Genomic DNA, 20,174 nt, shown 5'->3' on the forward strand with positions numbered 1-20,174 from the left:
CAGGCTGCACGCCATCCCAGTTTAGAGCCCGAATGGCAACCACGGATCAATGCAATTTCTTGTTCGTTCCCAGCCACAAACGGATCGGTTTAATTAAAGACCTGCATTTACATAGTCCCTTTAAATTTCCAAACCCCTAGACAGGCAATTAAATTACGTTAAAATATTATTTCATGTAATATCGGAAACAAGATAACCAGATCGTGTACCATAGATACCGTGCGCAACGGATACACGTTGCAACCCTGGAATGCATTGTAGCGATGTTGATTGCAGAGTAAATAATCTTAAAGACGCTAGCCATTTGGGGGATTGTGAAAGTGCTTCCTGCTAACCCGCCTTTGCATCTGTTAATCCTGCTTTTATGCCCTTGTCTAACTTGTGGAAATATTATTTCATTGTTTAGCTTGTGTTTAGTGCACAGAGTTCTGCAGCCGCGTAAACACGAACCCATGTTTGATTTCCAGCCACAAATGCCTGCAGCGTTTACGCGTGTTTTGTGTGATCGTTTAAAATGTTCTGTCTGGTAGATTAATTGGTTAACTGTAAATCACCTCTTGTGTCGGTGGATGGTAGGAGAATCAGGGGTAGTTAATGGGAAGAGAGGTACAGCAATTGGTGGGTTAATGTGATTGCTCTGAAAAGCAATAGGTCAAATACATGGATTAGATGGGGCAAGTGGCCTTCTATGTTGTACAAAGATCTGAATTTTCACATTTCTACCCAGTTCTATGAGTAGTAAAAGAAAACTAATATTTAACTTTATAAAACTCTGTTTAGGCCACATCTGAAGTATTGCATACTGTCCTGGTCACCCCACCATAGGAAGGATGTTGAGGCTTCAGAGGTTTACCAGGATGCTGCTTGGTGTAGAGGCTATGCATTATACAAACTCGAGTTGTTTTTTCTGGAGCATTGGAGGCTGAGGGGAGATTTGATGGAGGTTTACAAGATGATGAGAGGCATAGATAGAATGGACAGAGAGTATCTGTTTCCCAGGGTTGAAATCTCTAATACCAGGGAACATGCATTGAAGGTGAGAGGGGGTAGGTTCAAGGTGGATCTGAGGGGTAAGTTTTTTTACTCAGTCTCGTGGATGCCTGGAATGTGCTGTTTGGCATGAGGCAAATACCTTAGAGGCTTTTAAGAGACGTTTGATTAGGCACATGGATGTAAGGAAGATAGAGGGGTATGGACATTGTGGAGGTAGGAGGGATTAGTGTTGGGGCAATTTTGATTTGCTTTTTAGCTGGTCGGGCACAACATTGTGGGCTGAATGGCCTGTTCCTGCGCTGTACTATTCAATGTTCTATTTACTGCTAAATTGCATAACCATTGAATTATTTTGAAGTGCTGATGGTTTTCATTTGCAAATGTTGTAATAAATATGCAAACCAGAACCAGTTGGTAATTTTGCTTGTATCATTGAATGCTGTATGGGAAGCTGAGTAGTCACTGCACCTTGAGTAGTGTAATAATATGTTATATCCATAAACATGGCCTTAATACAGACAGACAGACATACTTTATTGATCCCGAGGGAAATTGGGTTTTGTTACAGCCGCACCAACCAAGAATAGTGAAGAAATATAGCAATATAAAACCATAAATAATTAAATAATAAGTTAATCATGCCAAGTGGAAATAAGTCCAGGACCAGCCTATTGGTACAGGGTGTCTGACACTCCGAGGGAGGAGTTGTAAAGTTTGATGGCCACAAGTAGGAATGACTTCCTATGACGCTCAGTGTTACATCTTGGTGGAATGAGTCTCTGGCTGAATGTACTCCTGTGCCTAACCAGTACATTATGGAGTGGATGGGAGACATTGTCCAAGATGGCATGCAACTTGGACAGCATCCTCTTTTCAGACACCACCGTCAGAGAGTCCAGTTCCACCCCCACATCATCACTAGCCTTATGAATGAGTTTGTTGATTCTATTGGTGTTTGCTACCCTCAGCCTGCTGCCCCAGCACACAACAGCAAACATGATAGCACTGGCCACCACAGCCTCGTAGAACATCCTCAGCATCGTCCGGCAGATGTTAAAGGACCTCAGTCTCCTCAGGAAATAGAGACGGCTCTGACCCTTCTTGTAGACAGCCTCAGTGTTCTTTGACCAGTCAATTGACCATTCGTATCCCCAGGTATTTGTAATCCTCCACCATGTCCACACTGACCCCTTGGATGGAAACAGGGGTCACCGGTGCCTTAGCCCTCCTCAGGCACATCACCAGCTCCTTAGTCTTTTTCACATTAAGCTGCAGATGATTCTGCTCGCACCATGTGACAAAGTTTCCCACCGTCGCCCTGTACTCAGCCTCATCTCCCTTGCTGATGCATCCAACTATGGCAGAGTCATCAGAAAACTTCTGAAGATGGCAAGACTCTGTGCTGTAGCTAAAGTCCGAGGTGTAGATGGTGAAGAGAAAGGGAGACAGGACAGTCCCCTGTGGAGCCCCAGTGCTGCTGGCCACTCTGTCTGACACACAGTGTTGCAAGCTATTCCTTTACCTTTTGAAATGCTGGTTTCTTACATCTCTTTATGATTGGCAAGGACACTGTAGAAGAAGAATTTATCAAATATGGCAGAGATTGCTTTTAGAATGGTACATTTCCCCATGGGGATGAATAAAGTATCTATCTATCTATCTTATAGAGCCTACCCAGGAATAGGCTATGTAAAATTTGGTCTTATGTGATGTAAGGATTAATAAGGGATCTTGTGGTTACAGGGAATAGAGATTATAATATGATAGAATTCCAAGTGCAATTTGTGGGTGACCAAATGCAATTTAACAATAAACACCATGGTCTATAACCAGAATCTTAAAATATACATAAATGTGCACAGTTATAACAGTATGAGGGAGAAGTTGTTTAAGATGAAGTGAAGAGATCTGTAGAGGAAATATGGCAGGTATTCAAACAACTGGTCTACGATGCTCGGCAAGAGTTTATCCCATCAAAAGGAGGGATTCCATGAGAAAGAGGCAGAATCTGTAGTTAACCAAGAAGGTAAAGATTTATATTAAATTGAAAATTGGGGCATAAAAATGGCAAGGGTGTTTATCCAAAGGACTAGGACAACAGCATTTTAACTTTAATTGCAAAAGGATCAGAGTTTTAAAATAGGGAGGTTTTATTGCAATTATTGGTGAAGCCTCACCTGGGATACTCTGTAGCATAGTTTTAGCCCCCCCCCCCCTTACCCAAAAAAAGATGTAGTAACATTGAAGACAGTATAAATAGGATTCATCAGTCTAATTCCTGCATTGAGAGGGTTGTCCTGTAATGAACAACTAAATAGTTTGGGCCTGTATTCCTTGGAGTTTAGAAGAATGAGTGGTAATTGTATTCCAACATTCCCAAGGGGGATTGACAAGATAGATGTTGGGTTGTTTTTATTGTTAGAAGAAGAGTCTCAAACAAGGTGACATAGCTCTAAGCTACTTACTGCTCACTTAAAAATTAGGTAAGTTGAAATTTCTTCTTGCAGCGTTTGGTGGATGTGGAATCATGAGAAATATTTAAAGTAGAGGTGACTAAATATTTATTAGACTAAAGAATAGAGGGGGCTGAAGAAATAGCACAGAAAAGGAATTGAGGCCAGCGTAGATCATATTAAATGGCAGGTATGCAAGAAGACCTGATGATGACCTACTCCTTTTCCTATTTTCTTGTGTTCCTGTGATACAGAGTCTGTTTAACCCAATGAATGTGCCCCTAACATAGGGGCAATTTTACAGTTGCCAGTTAGTCTCTTTGGAATGTGGGAGGAAATGGGCACATTTGGAGAAAAGTCTGAGGTTACAAGGGGAATTAGTAAATTGCACAAAGATTGCACTAGAGGTCAGAATTGAACTAGAATCACTGGAGTTGTGAGACTCCTGCATGGTACTGCCATAGGTGAAGGAACAAAGTTATATGTTTTCATTTTAATTGCATCGCTTCACACTCTCTAGGGCTCAATAGCATGAAGAGAATCAAACACAGTGTTAAATATCTGCTATTTTTTAACAAAAGCCTAATTATTTTATCTGGAGATGCAAAGGAAAATGTAAAATTCAAATGAATAGCAGTAATTTTACAGTGCTTCAAAACCTGAACAAAAATCAATAATAATAAGCTTGTGCTGAAGAGTTTGTTATATTTCCCCCCATATAAGTTCAACTGATTGGTGTGACTGTCCTAAAATCATTTACTATGAGAAAATGAAATAATGCTTTCCTGCATTGACTTGTCTAGCAATATTCTTTTTGTATGGACATTGCTTTTCACGCAGTGACACTCTATGGGACATAGCTTTGGCTGAAGTTTCTAAAAAGAATGAAAACAAAGAAAATGAAGACGACTTGGAAGCCAGGGAAAGATCTGTATTTTTCGTGGGAAATAAAAGTGGGGTAAGTTGCATGGACCACTTTCAAAGCTAAAGAATTTTTCACAACATATTTTCCCCCTACTCTCAGCCCTCTTGCCCCTGCACACCACCACCTTTCACCACCTCCTCACCCTCACACGCACACACATACTTTCCTCACAAATGGACAGTGAAAATCAAAGGACTAAAATTAGTACGACATGTGTTTGCAAATGCCAAATAACAGTGAAAGATTGATAAAGAATGATTGCTTAAAATAATATCATTATATTATGAATACTAGGAGTCTGAATTTAATATAAAAATCTGCTAGAAATGCATAACCAGGCAGCCTCAATGGAGAGAGTAAAATATCAGAGTTAATAGGGTGAAATCCAGTCAGCATAGCCTTTGTCTCACCCTTTTCCCCAAGGTCAGACTGTGAATGTCCTATCCTTTGGTGATTGCACAGTTCTTTAAGTCCTACCAGCCTTGCTGCATGAGGTTAAGTCAGTAGCAAGCATTGTTTATTAAAGACGAATGGATGCAACTCAAACATTTTTTGATTATTTGAAAAGTTCAAATATTTTTTAAATAAAAAAAAATCAGAAGGGCAGGATGAGCTGCCTCAACAACTACTGTACAGTGGCACCAATATCTACTATGATGAAGTGTTTTGAAAAGTTGGTCATGGCTAGGATCAACTTATCTTAAGCAAGGACCTGGACCCGCTGCAATTTGCCTATCGCCTCAATAGGCTACAGCAGATGCAATCTCACTGGCTCTCCACTCAGCCTTGAATCACCTAGACAATAGCAATACCTACATCAGGCTGCTATTTATTGATTACAGTTCAGTGTTCAACACATTCATTCTCTCAGTTCTAATCAACAAGCTCCAAAATCTGGGCCTCTGTACCTCCCTCTGCAACTAGATCCTGGACTTCCTCAGCTGGAGACCACAGTTAGCGTGGATCAGAAGTAGCATCTCCTCCTTGCTGACAATTAAAACCGGCACTCCTCAAGGATGCGTGCTTAGCCCACTTTTCCACTCTCTCTATACCCGTGACTCTGTAGCTAGACACAGCTCAAGTGCCATCTCTAAATTTGCCGACCATACGTCTATTGTGGGCGGAATTTCATATGGTGACACAGGAGCGAGATGGATCAGCTGGTTGAATGTAGTCACAACAAAAGCCTTGCACTCAACATCAGTAAGGGGAGTTCAAGGGAACACACACCAGCCCTCATCAAAGGATAAGCAGAGGAAAGAATAAGCAGTTTCAAGTTCCTGGGTGTCAACACCAACATCTCTGAAGATCTATCCTGGGCCCAACATATTGATGCACTTACAAAGGCAAAACTGCTGCTATATTTTATTGGGAGTTTGAGGAGATTGGTATGTCACCAAAGGCACTCACAAATTTCTACAGATATACTGTGGAGAGTATTATAAATGGTTGCATCATTGTCGGGTATAGAGGGGCCACTGCCCAGAATGGGGAGAAAGCTGCAGAAAGTTGTAAACTCAGCCAGCTCCATCGTGAACACTAGCTTCCCCAGCTTCAAAAGAAACATCCATCATTAAGGGCCCACATCACCCAGGACATGCCCTCTTCTCATTAAATACAATACAGAGAAACTACAAAAAACAGAGATATAAAGGGATTTGGGAGTCCTTGTGCAGGATTCCCTAAAGGTTAATTTGCAGGTTGAGTCTGTGGTGAGGAAGGCAATGCAGTGTTAGCATTCATTTCAGGAGGACTAGAAATTAAAAGCACGGATGTAATGTAGAAACTTTACAAAGCACTGGTGAGGCCTCACTTGGAGTATTGTGAGCAGGTTTGGGCCCCTTATCTTAGAAAGGATGTGCTGAAACTGGAGAGGATTCAAAGGAAGTTCACAGAAATGACTCCAGGATTGAATGGTTTGTCACTTGAAGAGCTCCTGATGGCTCTGGGCCTGTATTCACTAGAATGCAGAAGATTGAGGGGTGATCTCATTGAAACCTATTGAAAGGTGAAAGACATTGATAGAGTGGATGTGCAGTGATGTTTCCTATGATGGGAGAGTCTAAGACCAGAGGACTCAACCTCAGAATAGAGGGGTGTCCTTTTAGAATGGAGATGAGGAGGAATTTCTTTAGCCAAAGACTGGTGAATCTGTGAAATTCTTTGCCACAGGCAGTGGTGGAGACCAAGCCTTTATGTATATTTAAGGCAGAAGTTGATAGATTCTGGGTTGTTATAGGGATGAAGGGATACGGAGAGAAGGCAGAGAGAAAAATTGGATCAGACATAATGAAATGGCGGAGAAGACTCAATAGGCCAAATGGCCTAATTCTGCTCCTATATCTTAGGGTCTTATGGTCTCATTGCTACCATCAAAGAAGAGGTACAGGAGTCTGAAGACACACTCAAGTTTTTCAGGAACAGCTCCTTCTGCCATATGATTTCTGAATGGACAATGAATCCATTAACACTACCATTTTTTAATTTTCTTTTTGCACTAATTGTTTAATTTTGTATATACTTATTGCAGTTTAATAGTTTATTATGTATTACCTCTGCTGCAAAACAGTAAATTTTACAACATATGCCAGTGATTGTCAACCTAATTCTGATTCTGAATTGTGAAATAATTAAAACCTTAAATATACAGTTAAGTAAAGAAAATGTACAAAAATTGCACCTTTTTGATGAAAGTTTGGGATTTTCTTTACTCATGAGTCCCAGTTGAATAGGTAAGGCCACAGAGCTGATTGTGGTCTTCAGGAAGAGTAAGATGAGGGAACAAAGAAGGAACAATTTCAAGTTCCTGGGTGTCAATATCTCTGACAATCTAACCCGGCCCCAACATATTGATGCAGTTATAAAGAAGGCAAGACAGTGGCTAATTTCATTAGGAGTTTGAGGCCATTTGGCTTGTCACCAAAAACACTCAAAAGCTTCTACATGTACTGCGGAGAGTATTCTGACAGGCTGCATCATTGTCTGGTATGGGAGTGGGGGCTATTGTACAGGATTGAAAGAAGCTACAGAAAATTGTTAAATTAATCAGCTCCATCTTGGGTACTAGCCTCCATAGTATCAAAGACATCTTCAAGGAGTAGTGCCTCAGAAAAGCAGCGTCCGTTATTAGGGACCAACCCCCCACCATCACATAGGACATGCCCTCTTCTCATTGTTACCATCAGGAAGGAGGTACAGAAGCCTGAAGGCACACACTCAACAATTAAGAAACTGCTCCTTCCTCTCTGGCATGCGATTTCTAAATGGACATTGTACCCAAAACTACAGCTTCACTTTTTAAATTATTTCTGTTTTTACACTATTTTTAATTTGACTATTTAATATACATATATACTTATTATATTTCATATTTTCTATATTTATCATGTATCGCATTGTACTGCTGCCGCTAAGTTAACAAATTTCATGACACATTCCCACAATATTAAACCTGATTCTGATTCTAATCAGTTCTGACCTCCAGCTTTTTCTCGATTTCAATGCAAAAGTGTGCAGTCAAGTAAGTTCAGAATGTACCATCATGCACTCTGCAGCCAATTGTTGGTTCACCACAAAAACTCCAGCTAGCTGATTCTGTCACAATTAATATGGTCTCAACTAATTTCTTTGGTCTGGCTAGCAGAAGTGAGATACTTATTAATGTATCAGAAGGCAATGTATCAGAGGGTGTGAGTTTCCCCTTAATTGCTTTTGCACTGGTAGAGGACCTTGATCTTGCTCATGTTGAATGCAATACCTGCCCCTCCTGCACTGCATTGTCAATGACCATAAAGGTTCACGGTAGGACTCTAGAAAACTCAACCACTTCCCATATGTCAGAAGCTGGTTCTCGGCAGAGGCAGACATTGATGATAAAAATGTAACACTACCTCATTGTGCCTGTGCAGTCTTTGGTCAGATGAGGAAAAGATATTTGAAGATCAAATCCTCACTGCCCATTGATTCCCAGGAATTCCTGGCCCTTGACCATTCAAAGGAAAAGAAGCATTTTGGATGAAATTGAGAACCTTTAGACCAGGCATTACAGGCAGACAGACATTCTGTTTAGATAACAGAAGGAGAAAAAAATACAAACTGCCTATCCTAAGCAATACACACAAAAATCTGGAGGAACTCAGCAGGTCAGGTAGCATCTATAGAAATGAATAGATAGCTGACATTTCAGTCCAAGATTCTATCCTGTCAGCCTTCACCTATCTGGAAATATATGCAATTTGCTGATTAGCCAGCATGGAGCCAATAAAATGATGATGATGAAGCCTGAGAGGCCAGTGTCGGGCATTTTCATGCCTTACAAGGCACGGAACAAAATACTGTGGCGCGCCACTCCTCACACAGACATTATGCAGTATTTTTCCTTTATTTTATGAGGTTGAGTTGCGAGCTGAACACTCAACTCGGCATGGATGGAAAGCGTACAATGGAATGGCCCGACTGGATTCGAACCCGGGAACCTCTGTTCCGGAGTCTGGCGCTGATGTCACTGCACCACCAGCTGATCTAAAACTATAAAATTAAAGTAGAAGTAATTCCTCCTTATTATGAGGGAGTGCTTTCCCATGTATCTCCTGCTGCTCAGTCCCTATGATATTATTGGAAGTTAATATGTGGGCTATTGTCCTTTTGATTGCATAATTAATATAAATAATTGCATTGACTAAAGTTTCATAATTATCAGATAATAATCAGAATCAGGTTTATTTGTTATCAACGGGTATATTCTGTCTTATGACATGAAACTTGTTATTTTGTGGCAGCAAGACAATGCAGATATACAATTACTATAAATTACAAAATCAATATTAGAAAAAAGGAATGATGAAGTAGTGTTCAGGAGGAAAGCTGTTCCTAAATTATTAAGTATGGGTGCCCAGGCTCCTGTACCTCCTTCCCGGTGGTAGTAATGGGAAGAGGGCATGTTCTGGATGATGAGGGTCCTTAATAATGGATGTTATCTCTTGAAGTTGTTTTTGGTAGTGAGAAGGATTGTGCCCATGATGGATATATCTGAATCTACAACCCCCTGCAGCCTTTTATAATCTTGTGCATGAAGCTTCCATACCAGACTGTGGTGTAACCAGCCAGAATGCTCTGCACTGTGCATCTATAGAAATTTACTAGTCTTTTGGCCAAACTCCTCGAAACTCGTACTGAAGCATGCCTTCTTCATGATTTAATCAATATATTGGGCCCAGGACAAATCATAAGCAGAAATGCAGCTGGCAGAACTGGAAAGAAAATAAATGATTAATATTATACCTTCAGAACTGGGGAAGAGTGGATGGGTGTCAGTTTTCAAAATGTATTCTCCAAATTTATTTTACAGAAAATTATGATCTTGCTTTATGTGTTAATTTTTTAAAAAACTGCTCTTCATAAACAATTTCAATAACAAAATAATTATGGACATTATTATTTAGGATGTATACATTTATAGAGTCGCTTACATTTATTTGTATTTTATTTTACAGGGAAAAACTACTATTATACTCAGATTTCTTGACAGGTATGTGTTGGCCAGTGAGTTTAAGATCTAGAAAATTGAGTGTGGGTTTAAACTACCCTACCAACATAATAGTTTACTGTATCACTGTTACACATTAGGAATATTTATGTTACCAGATATAATTTCAGATAAATGACTTCCGGTAAGATGGCGATCGCTTAGCTGCTCCGAACTTTTGTTCCGTTACTGTCGCTACCTTTGCACTAAATGTCTCCATTTTATAAAGCTTAGTTAGGAATTATTTCGGTATCTCTTACTTGCCTGTGAATATATTTAACCTACAATGTCTAGCAAGAGTTCTAAATCCGGGAGAAAAGAAACTACGACCTCGTCGGACGTGACGATGGAGGCGCTTGAAAATCTCCGAGACGAAATCTTAAAGCAAATTAAAACCGCTTTCAAACAGTTAGAAGAGAAACTGGATCGGATCAACGATAAAGTGGACAAACATGCTGAACACTTATCTCGCATCGATTCGACTTCTGAAGCTTTAGAAAGTCGGGTTCGATACTTGGAGACTCTCTGTTCCAGCTTAGAGGAAAAATCTAATAAACTTCTTTCCAAAATGGTGGATCTCGAAAATCGCAGCAGACGCTGCAATCTTAGAATTCTGGGACTACCAGAGGCAACTGAGAAGGGGTCAACTGTGAAGTTTTTCGCCGAGTTTCTCTGTGAGATATTCGGGAAGGATCTGCTTCCAAACCCGCCCGAGCTCGAACGGGCACACACAGTTAACGTCCCCCCCGGAATTCTGGGCACCTGTCCACGACCAGTAATCTTGTGTTTCCATCAATACCAGGTAAAACACAGTCTGATTGTGGAGGTACGTCGCAGAGGCTCTTTTTCTTTCCAGGATACAACCATTCGCTTTGTGGAAGATTTTGCACCCCAGACCTTAAAGATGCGCGCTGAGTATAAAGGCGTAATGAAAGTGCTTTTTGATCGTGGTTTCAAACCTTCCTTTCGTAATCTTGCTGACCTAAGAATCAAGTTTAATACCGGGGAATTCAAGTGGTTCAAATCAGCGAGGGAAGCTGAAGCGTTTGTGGCAAGTCTTCCGGCTATCCAGTCATCTTCGGAATCTGATCGGACTTCCTAAAATGGTGGATAAGTACTCCTCGTAGTAAAATTACTTTCTCTGGACTCGGAATTCACTTGAATCACTCAGACATTATTCACTGAAACTCTAAAGGCTGTTGACAATCTCTCCCGGGATTTGGTGTGTGTGTAATCTATTTTTACCTCTGTATAACTTTACCTGCAGAGTTCTACAACTAAATCTAACTTGTTTTGGAGGTTTGAAGTCTTTAGTGAAGGCCTCCCTGTGTGTCGGTTCACAGTTCAACTGCTGATTTATTTTTCCTCTGTTTTAAATACTTATTTATTTTATCTTTTTCTTTTCTTCATCCCCTTTTTTTTCCATTCTCTGAATGTTTTTTTCTCCCTTCTCGGTAAACGGTAGATAAATACTCGTCTTGAATTTATAATTCTCCCCTTCCTCTTTTTTTTCTTTTTCCTTCTTACCTTGTTTTTTCCCTTTCTCTTACTTTATTCTTCTATAGTATTTCGCGGGTAGGTTAGTTTTGGTTTTCTTCCGATTCGCTCTGTATTAAGTTGTATATCTCGGCAGAAGGTGTTCTAATCTGTAGTTATGTTTTCTAGTGCATAAACTAGTTACTGTTTGTTATAGCATTTATACGGAACTGCTGTCAATGACACAGATCTGGAAGTTGTATTTGGGTTAATTTTTCTGGTAGAGCTAGCTACTTGTTTTGGTAGCCATCTAGTTTTGGGTTGTGTGGGTGGGGTGGGTTTTCCAGTTCCAACATTTCTGTATTGTTTAGGACATGTTTATATTTTGACCTTACGAATCTATGTTTACATCTCTGCTCCCAGACTGCTATTGTACCGCTTGATTTTTTATATGCCTGCTGCCTTTTATGCATTAGTAATTGATAATGGCTAGTGCACTTAAATTTGTGAGCTGGAATGTAAAGGGACTGAACCACCCTGTTAAAAGGAGGAAGATATTCTCACATATTAAACAACTCAAAGCTGACATTGCTTTCCTCCAAGAAACTCATATCCGTTGTTTCGATAACTCCCGGCTTCTGTCCAAGTGGGCAGGTCAGCATTTTCATTCATCCTTTGCGGCTAAAGCTAGGGGAGTCTCCATTCTTATTAACTCAAATATTCCTTTTGAACTCCATAATAAAATATCGGACACAAACGGCTGTTTTATTATTGTTTCTGGTAAACTATATAACACTAAAGTTGCACTAGCAAACCTGTATGCCCCCAACTTTGATGATGTTAACTTTTTTGAACAGTTTTTCTCCTCACTACCAGACTTAAACTCATACTCTCTTATATTGGGTGGTGACTTTAACTGTTGGTTGGATCCTAAACTGGACCGATCGTCCTCTGTTACCAGATCACCTACCAAATCTGCCTTAGCTATTCAGTCGTTTCTCTCTAATTTTGGTATCTCTGATATATGGCGTTTCCTCCATCCTACGGAGAGAGATTATTCCTTTTTCTCACATGTTCACCATACCTTCACTAGAATTGACTATTTCCTACTCGATAACCAACTTATCCCATTTGCCCACACTTGTGACTATCAGAGTATACTGATTTCTGACCATGCCCCAATTACCCTCTCTCTGAACTTTCCCGGTCTCCCTCAGAGGAACAAACACTGGCGGTTCGATTCAACTTTATTATCGGATGATGATTTCGTAAAATTTATTAAAGTCCAGATAACCTTCTATTTTAACACTAATACATTACCTGAAGTGCCATCCCAGATTGTCTGGGATGCCATGAAAGCATATTTGAGGGGTCAAATAATCTCTTACACAGCAAATCTCAATAGAAGATCCCGTGCAGATCGAGCAGACCTCATTAACCAGATTAAAGATGTGGATCAATTATATGCCCAAACTAAGAACCCTGAATTATACAAGAAGCGCGTTGAACTCCAAACTAAATTTAACCTTCTGTCCACTCAACCTGTCGAACGCCAACTTCTCGAAAGCAAGAGCCGCTTTTACATTCATGGGGATAAGTCTGGTAAATTCCTAGCCAATCAGCTGAGGCGTTCTAAAGCCAAACAACATATTACAAAGATCCGGAAGGAGAACGGAGACTTTACATCAGATCATTTAGAAATTAATGACGCATTTAAAATTTTTTATTCTCGGCTTTATTCCTCTGAATCCCTGAATGACAATATCTCTGTGGATCAATTTTTACAGAATCTGAATATCTCCTCACTTTCATCTGATTTCAAAGCCAAATTTAATGCGCCTATATCACTAGAAGAAATATCTTTTGCAATTTCTGCACTGGCCTCAGGGAAATCTCCTGGACCTGATGGGTTCCCTGTGGAATTTTATAAATCATTCTCCTCACTTCTTTCTCCTCAGTTACTTTCAGTATTATCTGATTCGTTTAACTACGGCAAATTGCCACCCTCTTTCAATGAGGCATCTATTATTCTTCTTTCAAAAAAGGGCAAAGACCCAGCAGAGTGTTCCTCGTACAGGCCGATCTCTCTGCTCAATGTTGATGTAAAGATCTTAGCTAAAGTGTTGGCTCATAGATTAGAAACCGTTATTCCCTCCATTATTTCTGATGACCAAACAGGCTTTATTAAAAACCGTCTCCCTTTTTTTAACATTCGGCGTCTATTTAATATTTTATACTCAGTTCCAACTGGGACTCCAGAATGTGTTATCTCCCTTGGTGCGGAGAAAGCATTTGATTGTATAGAGTGGAACTACCTTTTTGCAGTCTTAGAAAAATTTGACCTCGGCCAAAGTTTCATCTCTTGGATCCAATTGCTGTACCTGTGTCCTACTGCTTCTGTTCTAACTAACTTTCAGAAATCCCAAGTATTCAATCTCAAACGTGGCACCCATCAGGGATGCCCCTTAAGTCCCTTTCTCTTTGATTTGGCTATAGAACCTCTGGCGATAGCATTTCGAAAATGTCCTGAACTGACCGGGATTTGGAGAGGGGGTGTTGAACATAAAGTCTCTCTCTATGCTGATGACTTACTACTCTTTCTCTCATATCCGTCTACATCCTTACCTCTAATGTTTTCACTTCTTGACCAGTTTAGCCAGATCTCTGGCTATAAACTCAACTTACATAAGAGTGAACTTTTCCCAATTAATAAAGAAGCACAAGAACTAATATTTCGAGATCTCCCTTTTAAAGTAGTCCATAATCAATTTTCTTATCTTGGAATTACAGTCACAAGGAAGTTTAAAGATCTCTTTCGTGAAAACTTTGTCAACCTCTCATATGCTACAAAACAGAGTCTGGTACAATGGTCACCTCTATCTATGTCCTTGGTAGGTCGTATCAATGTTGTCAAAATGTATGTTCTCCCCAAATTCTTATACTTATTTCAATCTATCCCAATTTTTATTCCTAAATCTTTTTTTGATTCCTTAGACTCTATTATTTTGTCATATCTGTGGCAGAATAAGCGCTCTAGAATTAATAAAATCCAGCTCCAAAAATCTAAAAAAGAGGGTGACATGGCTTTACCTAACTTTCGCTTATATTACTGGGCAGCTAATATACGTTGTGCTGCCTTCTGGTCTTTCTTCCACGGTCAACCTGAGTGCCCTAACTGGGTGGCAATGGAGTTGAGCTCCACTAAAGAATTATCTATATCTGCACTTCTTGGTTCTGCACTCCCTAGCAGTCTGCCCAGATCAATAGCTAATCCTCTGGTTAGACACACTTTGCGTATATGGGCGCAGTTCAGGAAATGCTATGGTTTCCAGGGGTTTTCCATTTCTAGCCCTGTCGCACATAATCACCTTTTTTTACCTACCACGTTCGATTCAGCATTCCATGTTTGGTACAGGAAGGGCATTAGACATTTTGAAGATCTCTTCATTGATAACTGCTTCGCTTCTTTTCAACAGCTCTCTGTTAAGTTCAACCTGCCTAATGCTCACTTTTTCAGATATCTCCAAATCTGACACTTTACTGCTCCTTTAATTCCTAACTTTCCTGAAATGCCTGCGAAAAATGCTATGGACCTATTTCTCTCCATTAATCCACTAGGTAAAGGTTTAATTTCAATTATCCAAGATAAACTAGCAGCCTTACGACGAGCCCCTGTGGATAAAATTAAAATGGCCTGGGAGCAGGATTTAAATATCTCCTTATCCGAGGAGAGCTGGGACTCAGTTCTCAAATCGGTTAACTCAACCTCTCTTTGTGCTCGTCATTGTCTCTTACAGTTTAAGATTGTTCATAGAGCCCATATGTCTAAATCTAAACTATCTCGATTCTACCCTAGCATTAGTCCGCTCTGTGATAAATGCAAGAGGGGCGTGGCCTCTCTCATCCATATGTACTGGCTCTGTCCTAGCTTGGAGAAATTCTGGAAAGATGTCTTCACTACACTATCGGGTATTCTGAATCAGCACCTAGAACCTAACCCCTTAATTGCTCTGTTCGGTTTTTGGGGCGAGACAGATTTATGTCTGGGTCCGACCAAATGCCGAATACTATCTTTTGCCTCTCTCCTGGCGAAACGCTTGATCCTCCTTAGATGGAGAGATGTTGCCCCGCCCACTCATGCGCAATGGCTTAACGACATTATGGCCTGCTTGGACCTCGAAAAAATTCATTATTCAGTTCTCAATTCGGATTTAAAGTTCCATAAGATCTGGGGGCCTTTTATCGAGTACTTTCATAACCTTCCTCTTGACTAGAGTTTTTTTTTCTTTTCAGTCCCTTGCTTTCAGCTCCCTTTTTTTTTTCTGGTAGTAGGCATTATTATCCTCTGTTGCTAAGTGTATTTACAGTCTGGGAGTTTGACTGTCCGGACTTATACTCTCTATATTGTGTGGTGGTTGGTCTGGAATTGTTTTTTTTTCTTGTGTTGTGGGGTTTGGGGAGGACACTAAGCTCACTTGTCTTTAATTTAGGTGCTTTTTTGTTAAATTCTCTTCCTTTGTAGCATATTGTTATTGTATGCTTAATCTTGCACTGTATTAATGCTCCTCATTGGGATTTGGGGTTTTTAATTTTGTAAAATGTTTTGAAAAACTAATAAAAAAAAATTTAAAAAAATAATTTCAGATAAATAATTGAAAAATTACAACCATGCAGTACTTGGTAAGCTTGATAATAATGTGTGCAATGAACTTGTTTTGGCAGAGATGAAGTTTCAAAGCCTACGTTAGCTTTGGAATATACTTTCGGAAGAAGAGCAAGAGGACATAACACTGTAAGCACTGACATTGTTGGTTCAAAAACAAATTGATTCCAAGCAAGAAAACACTTCCAAAAGAACTTTGGAGCAAAACTATGGCTGGTCCAAGCTCCTAACTAGTTAGGTAATGAAGTATAGACAAAACAAGAAATCGGGAGGTTATGAAGTATAGACAAAGCTGGAAATCAGGATTGAATGTTAAATTCCCTGTTGTGAACTAATATGGTGATTAAATGGAGGTAAACAATAAACATTAACCAAAAAAACCCAAATTGCTTTAGGAACTCAACAACTCTCCTCAAATAGCATCTATTGGAGGAGAGGAATTGTCGACGTTTTGGCTCAAGACCGTACATTAGGACTGAGACAGAAGAAAGCTGATAGAAGAGGGAGTGTGTGAAGAGAGAGGTTGGTAGTTATAGGTGGACTGAGAGGGGGTAAAGGATGATGTGGGGAAGGGGGAGAAGTGGAGTGAGGTTATCAGTAAATATATGATTGATAGAAGCCGAGAACAGCTAGGCAGAGGGAGGGTAAGCTGAAAGTGGAGACAGGATGGAGGGTGATAAGCAGGGGTACATGGGTACAAGTGCAAGAGACTGATAAGTAAGGAAGGTGAAAATGGGAGAGATGAGGGGCAGGTGGAAAAGGGGATATAATAAATGAAGTGTGTGGGTATTAGGTGGATGAAACCAGAAGGGTGATAGAATCTGGAACAGCGGTCAGTAAGGGAAAGAGAACAAAATGGAAGGATCAGAGGTGAATCTGAAGAAAGGGGAACACAGATTACCTAAAAATGAAAAGTTCAATGTTCATACCATTGTGACGTAGCCATGTGGAATAGGAAGTGTTGTTTTAGTTTGCATTGGGCAAGTTGCTGTGGGAATGAGAAGAGGAGTTGAAATGGCATGCAACAGGTATTGTGCGCAGGTGCTCTGCGGATTGGTCACCTAGACTGCCCTTGGTCTGGCCAATATAGGAAAGAGAGTTGGAGGGGATGTATATGCACCTGCACCTTGAAGGGCTATTTAGTTCCCTGGATGGTGGTGATGGAGGAGGTGCTTGAACAGGTGTTGTACCTTCTGTGTTGCCGAGGGGAATGCCAGGGGTAGATGGGGAGGGATAAACGGACCGTGGAGTCACAGAAGGTGGTTCTTGTGGAAGTATAAGGGATGAGGATGGGAAAGTGTGGCCAGTGGTGGAGTTCTATTACTGCTGGCAGAAATGAAGGATGCAGAGACTATGGTGAGGACTAGGGAAGCTGTATCTCTCTTCTGTCTGGGTGAGGTGGAGTAAGAGCAGATGTCTAAGAATCAAAGAAAATGTGAGAGAGAGCTTTGTCAATCGCCACCAAAAGGAATTCATACTCTAAAATCTTTGTGTTTCCAAGCCCATCAATTATTAAACTTTTCACAAGCTGCCAGTCTAAATTTCTTTAAGCTAAATTGAATTAAAAACCTTCATTAGCTCCCACAAGTTGGACTTGTATAAATTATATGCATGTTAAATCCATACTGTATGTGTTCCTTGGTAGGAATTGCAGAATTTTTTATAAGCTGACAATCTTCAAAAAAAGTAGACCTGCCATACCCTAGTACTAATTGAATATACTTCCCAGGCCTCTGAAGACAGTCATTTTGTTCCATACAATTATTTTAATATGTAATATATACATTGTCATATCAAAGGCACTGAGTTCTGTTACAAAGAAATGTAAATGAGTGTATGAAGTGCTAACAAATTAATGTGTATGATTTGTGTGAATGTGAGTACTGTTTAGGGAATACCATCAACCATCTTCACAAACGGTCAATACAACAGATCTTAGTGATATTGTGTTAAAGTTTCATAGGTGTGATCTGCTCCAAGCAGCTCTAAGTAAAAAGATAAACGTTAGATAGAACTGATAAATAAATGTCATGTAGATAGCTTTAGGGTGTAACTGTATATGTATTTATTAATTTATTGATCAAATGATCCATCCAAATTCTTACAGATTGTTAGAAAAGATGTTTGTTTTTAGTTAAATTTTATTGAGGTTTTGTAGGCCTGTATTGAGAGATTTTTAATAATTACAGTGCTTTATAATAGAGGAGATTGTAGCTGTATTTTTTGGTGATATTTATTTCATGAGTACCATCAATTTTCTGTCACTGGAGGGCATTAGCTTAATTTTCAACCCGAATAAAACCTGTGTGATAAAACGTTGCAAGAAATCCAAATTAACATGATGGACATTTTGGTTGAGTTTTCATTTGGAGCTCTGGTGACAGTCTATACCAAATATAACCAGCATATGTGTATTTGCAGAATTTTCTATTATTTTTCAGCAAGGTGCACTGGCAATTAGTACCACTCCAGCATCTTGTCTGTTGCTGCATATTCTAGTGCCTCCAATCTCTTTGTGTCTCTATTGATGTGTTGAACTCTATTTTGCAGCCAAAAGATATTGCCCACTTTTGGGAACTAGGTGGTGGAACCTCTCTGTCTGACCTTGCCCAGATTCCAATCACTGTCAACAACATAAGGTTTGTGTTACTATTTGGTCCCTGGGTTGACCTCCACTGGAAAATTATAAAAAATGAAACTGAAATAGATTTTAACAAGAATTTATTTGTTGCATGCTTTTGTCCTTGCTTTGTCTTTTGGATAAGTACCTGAGAACTGCTTTATGCCTGGTCAGAGTTCTACAAGCTCATGCTGAGACCAAAGTCCACATGAAGAAATTGTACTGTACTTGTATTTTCACCCTGGTTGGCCTGTGGACTTTGATTTATTTAATCATTACTCGTTGCACAATTTACAACATTTGTAGCTTTATTATTACAGCCTATTATTAAAATTTTAAATTCATTGCTCAAGAATAGATCATCATCATATATGCTAGAATTCTAAAGTTTTCAAAGCTACAAATGCTAGTCTAACAGAATTCCTTTAAATATTCACAAGATCACACAGAGGTTTAGCCACCAGATGTCATTCTTTTATATGAAGAAACTTCTGACCTATGCCTTATTTCACCCATAATTTATGATTGAATATTTATGCTGATGAAAGAAATCCTCTTGGGTAGAATACCACATCTGTACAATTTATTTAATAGCCAAAAAAATTGTCACTTTGTATATTACAGTTGGTTTATATGTATGTAATATTAGCTACAGGAATATGCTGAGCAGTGATTTTCACATAAGCATCTAATAAATAGCACAATTAGACTATCTGGATTCTTATGCCAATGATGCCATTCAGTACTATCATGCCTAATCTAATTAAAATGCATTGAGAAAATATTTATTAACAGATATTTGTGATATTTAATTTGCAATAGGAGCCTTTCTGTTGTTTTGGTTTTGGATCTTTCCAAACCCAATGAACTGTGGCCGTGCATGGAGAAGCTACTGAGTGTGACAAAGAACCATATAAATAAAACCATTAATGAACTAGCTAAAAAAGATTCCATTAAAGTAAACGAAATCAAGCAAAGGACCTGGAAAATGTTGCAGAAGGATCATTCGGTGAGTGTAGCTTCAAGAAAGCTTTCTGCAATCTTACCTTTGGAAGTAAAGATTTTGTTGAGATAATTTTGATTTATTTACATGTGATGTGAAAACCAAATATGTTCTTCAGTTTTAGGCAAACGTACGGTACAGGGGAAAATTTGGTAGTTTGCACAAATTCCTCACTAAAATTTTCTAACCTATTCACCTGTCCCTATTTTACACAATACAATAATTTTTATATTAAATAGAAAGACATGGCAATTTGATAAGCAAAGCAGTAGAGTTCCTATGTAATACAAGTTCATAGGCAAGAAAAGTGGAAATGAAATGCTGCTGCTGTGGGAGAATGTAAAAAAAAGTTCATTTTCGCATGTAATTGCCATTACCCATCTGAACAGATGTTTGTAATAAATCAAGTGCTTAACCTATTTATGTCTCATTATATATTCCTGGGAGCTTGATTTTCAAACAGCATTGTATCATCAGTGAACTTGGATACCATGCTGGTAGACCCCATTGTGGTTCC

The 20,174-nt window shown here is 39.4% G+C and overlaps 1 protein-coding gene across 1 annotated transcript in view; it reads left to right on the forward strand.

Annotated features, from left to right (window-relative positions):
* The window catches only part of dync2li1 (dynein, cytoplasmic 2, light intermediate chain 1), a 40,786-nt gene that overhangs the window by 169 nt on the left and 20,443 nt on the right, over positions 1-20,174 (forward strand). Inside the window, exons 2-6 of the mRNA XM_073050649.1 lie at positions 4,287-4,404; positions 9,864-9,898; positions 16,094-16,163; positions 18,585-18,673; positions 19,477-19,663. Coding sequence (XP_072906750.1) covers positions 4,287-4,404; positions 9,864-9,898; positions 16,094-16,163; positions 18,585-18,673; positions 19,477-19,663 — 499 coding nt within the window. The remainder of the gene's footprint in view (positions 1-4,286; positions 4,405-9,863; positions 9,899-16,093; positions 16,164-18,584; positions 18,674-19,476; positions 19,664-20,174) is intronic.

The sequence above is a fragment of the Hemitrygon akajei genome, chromosome 7 (assembly GCF_048418815.1).
Source record: "Hemitrygon akajei chromosome 7, sHemAka1.3, whole genome shotgun sequence".
NCBI lineage: Eukaryota > Metazoa > Chordata > Chondrichthyes > Myliobatiformes > Dasyatidae > Hemitrygon > Hemitrygon akajei.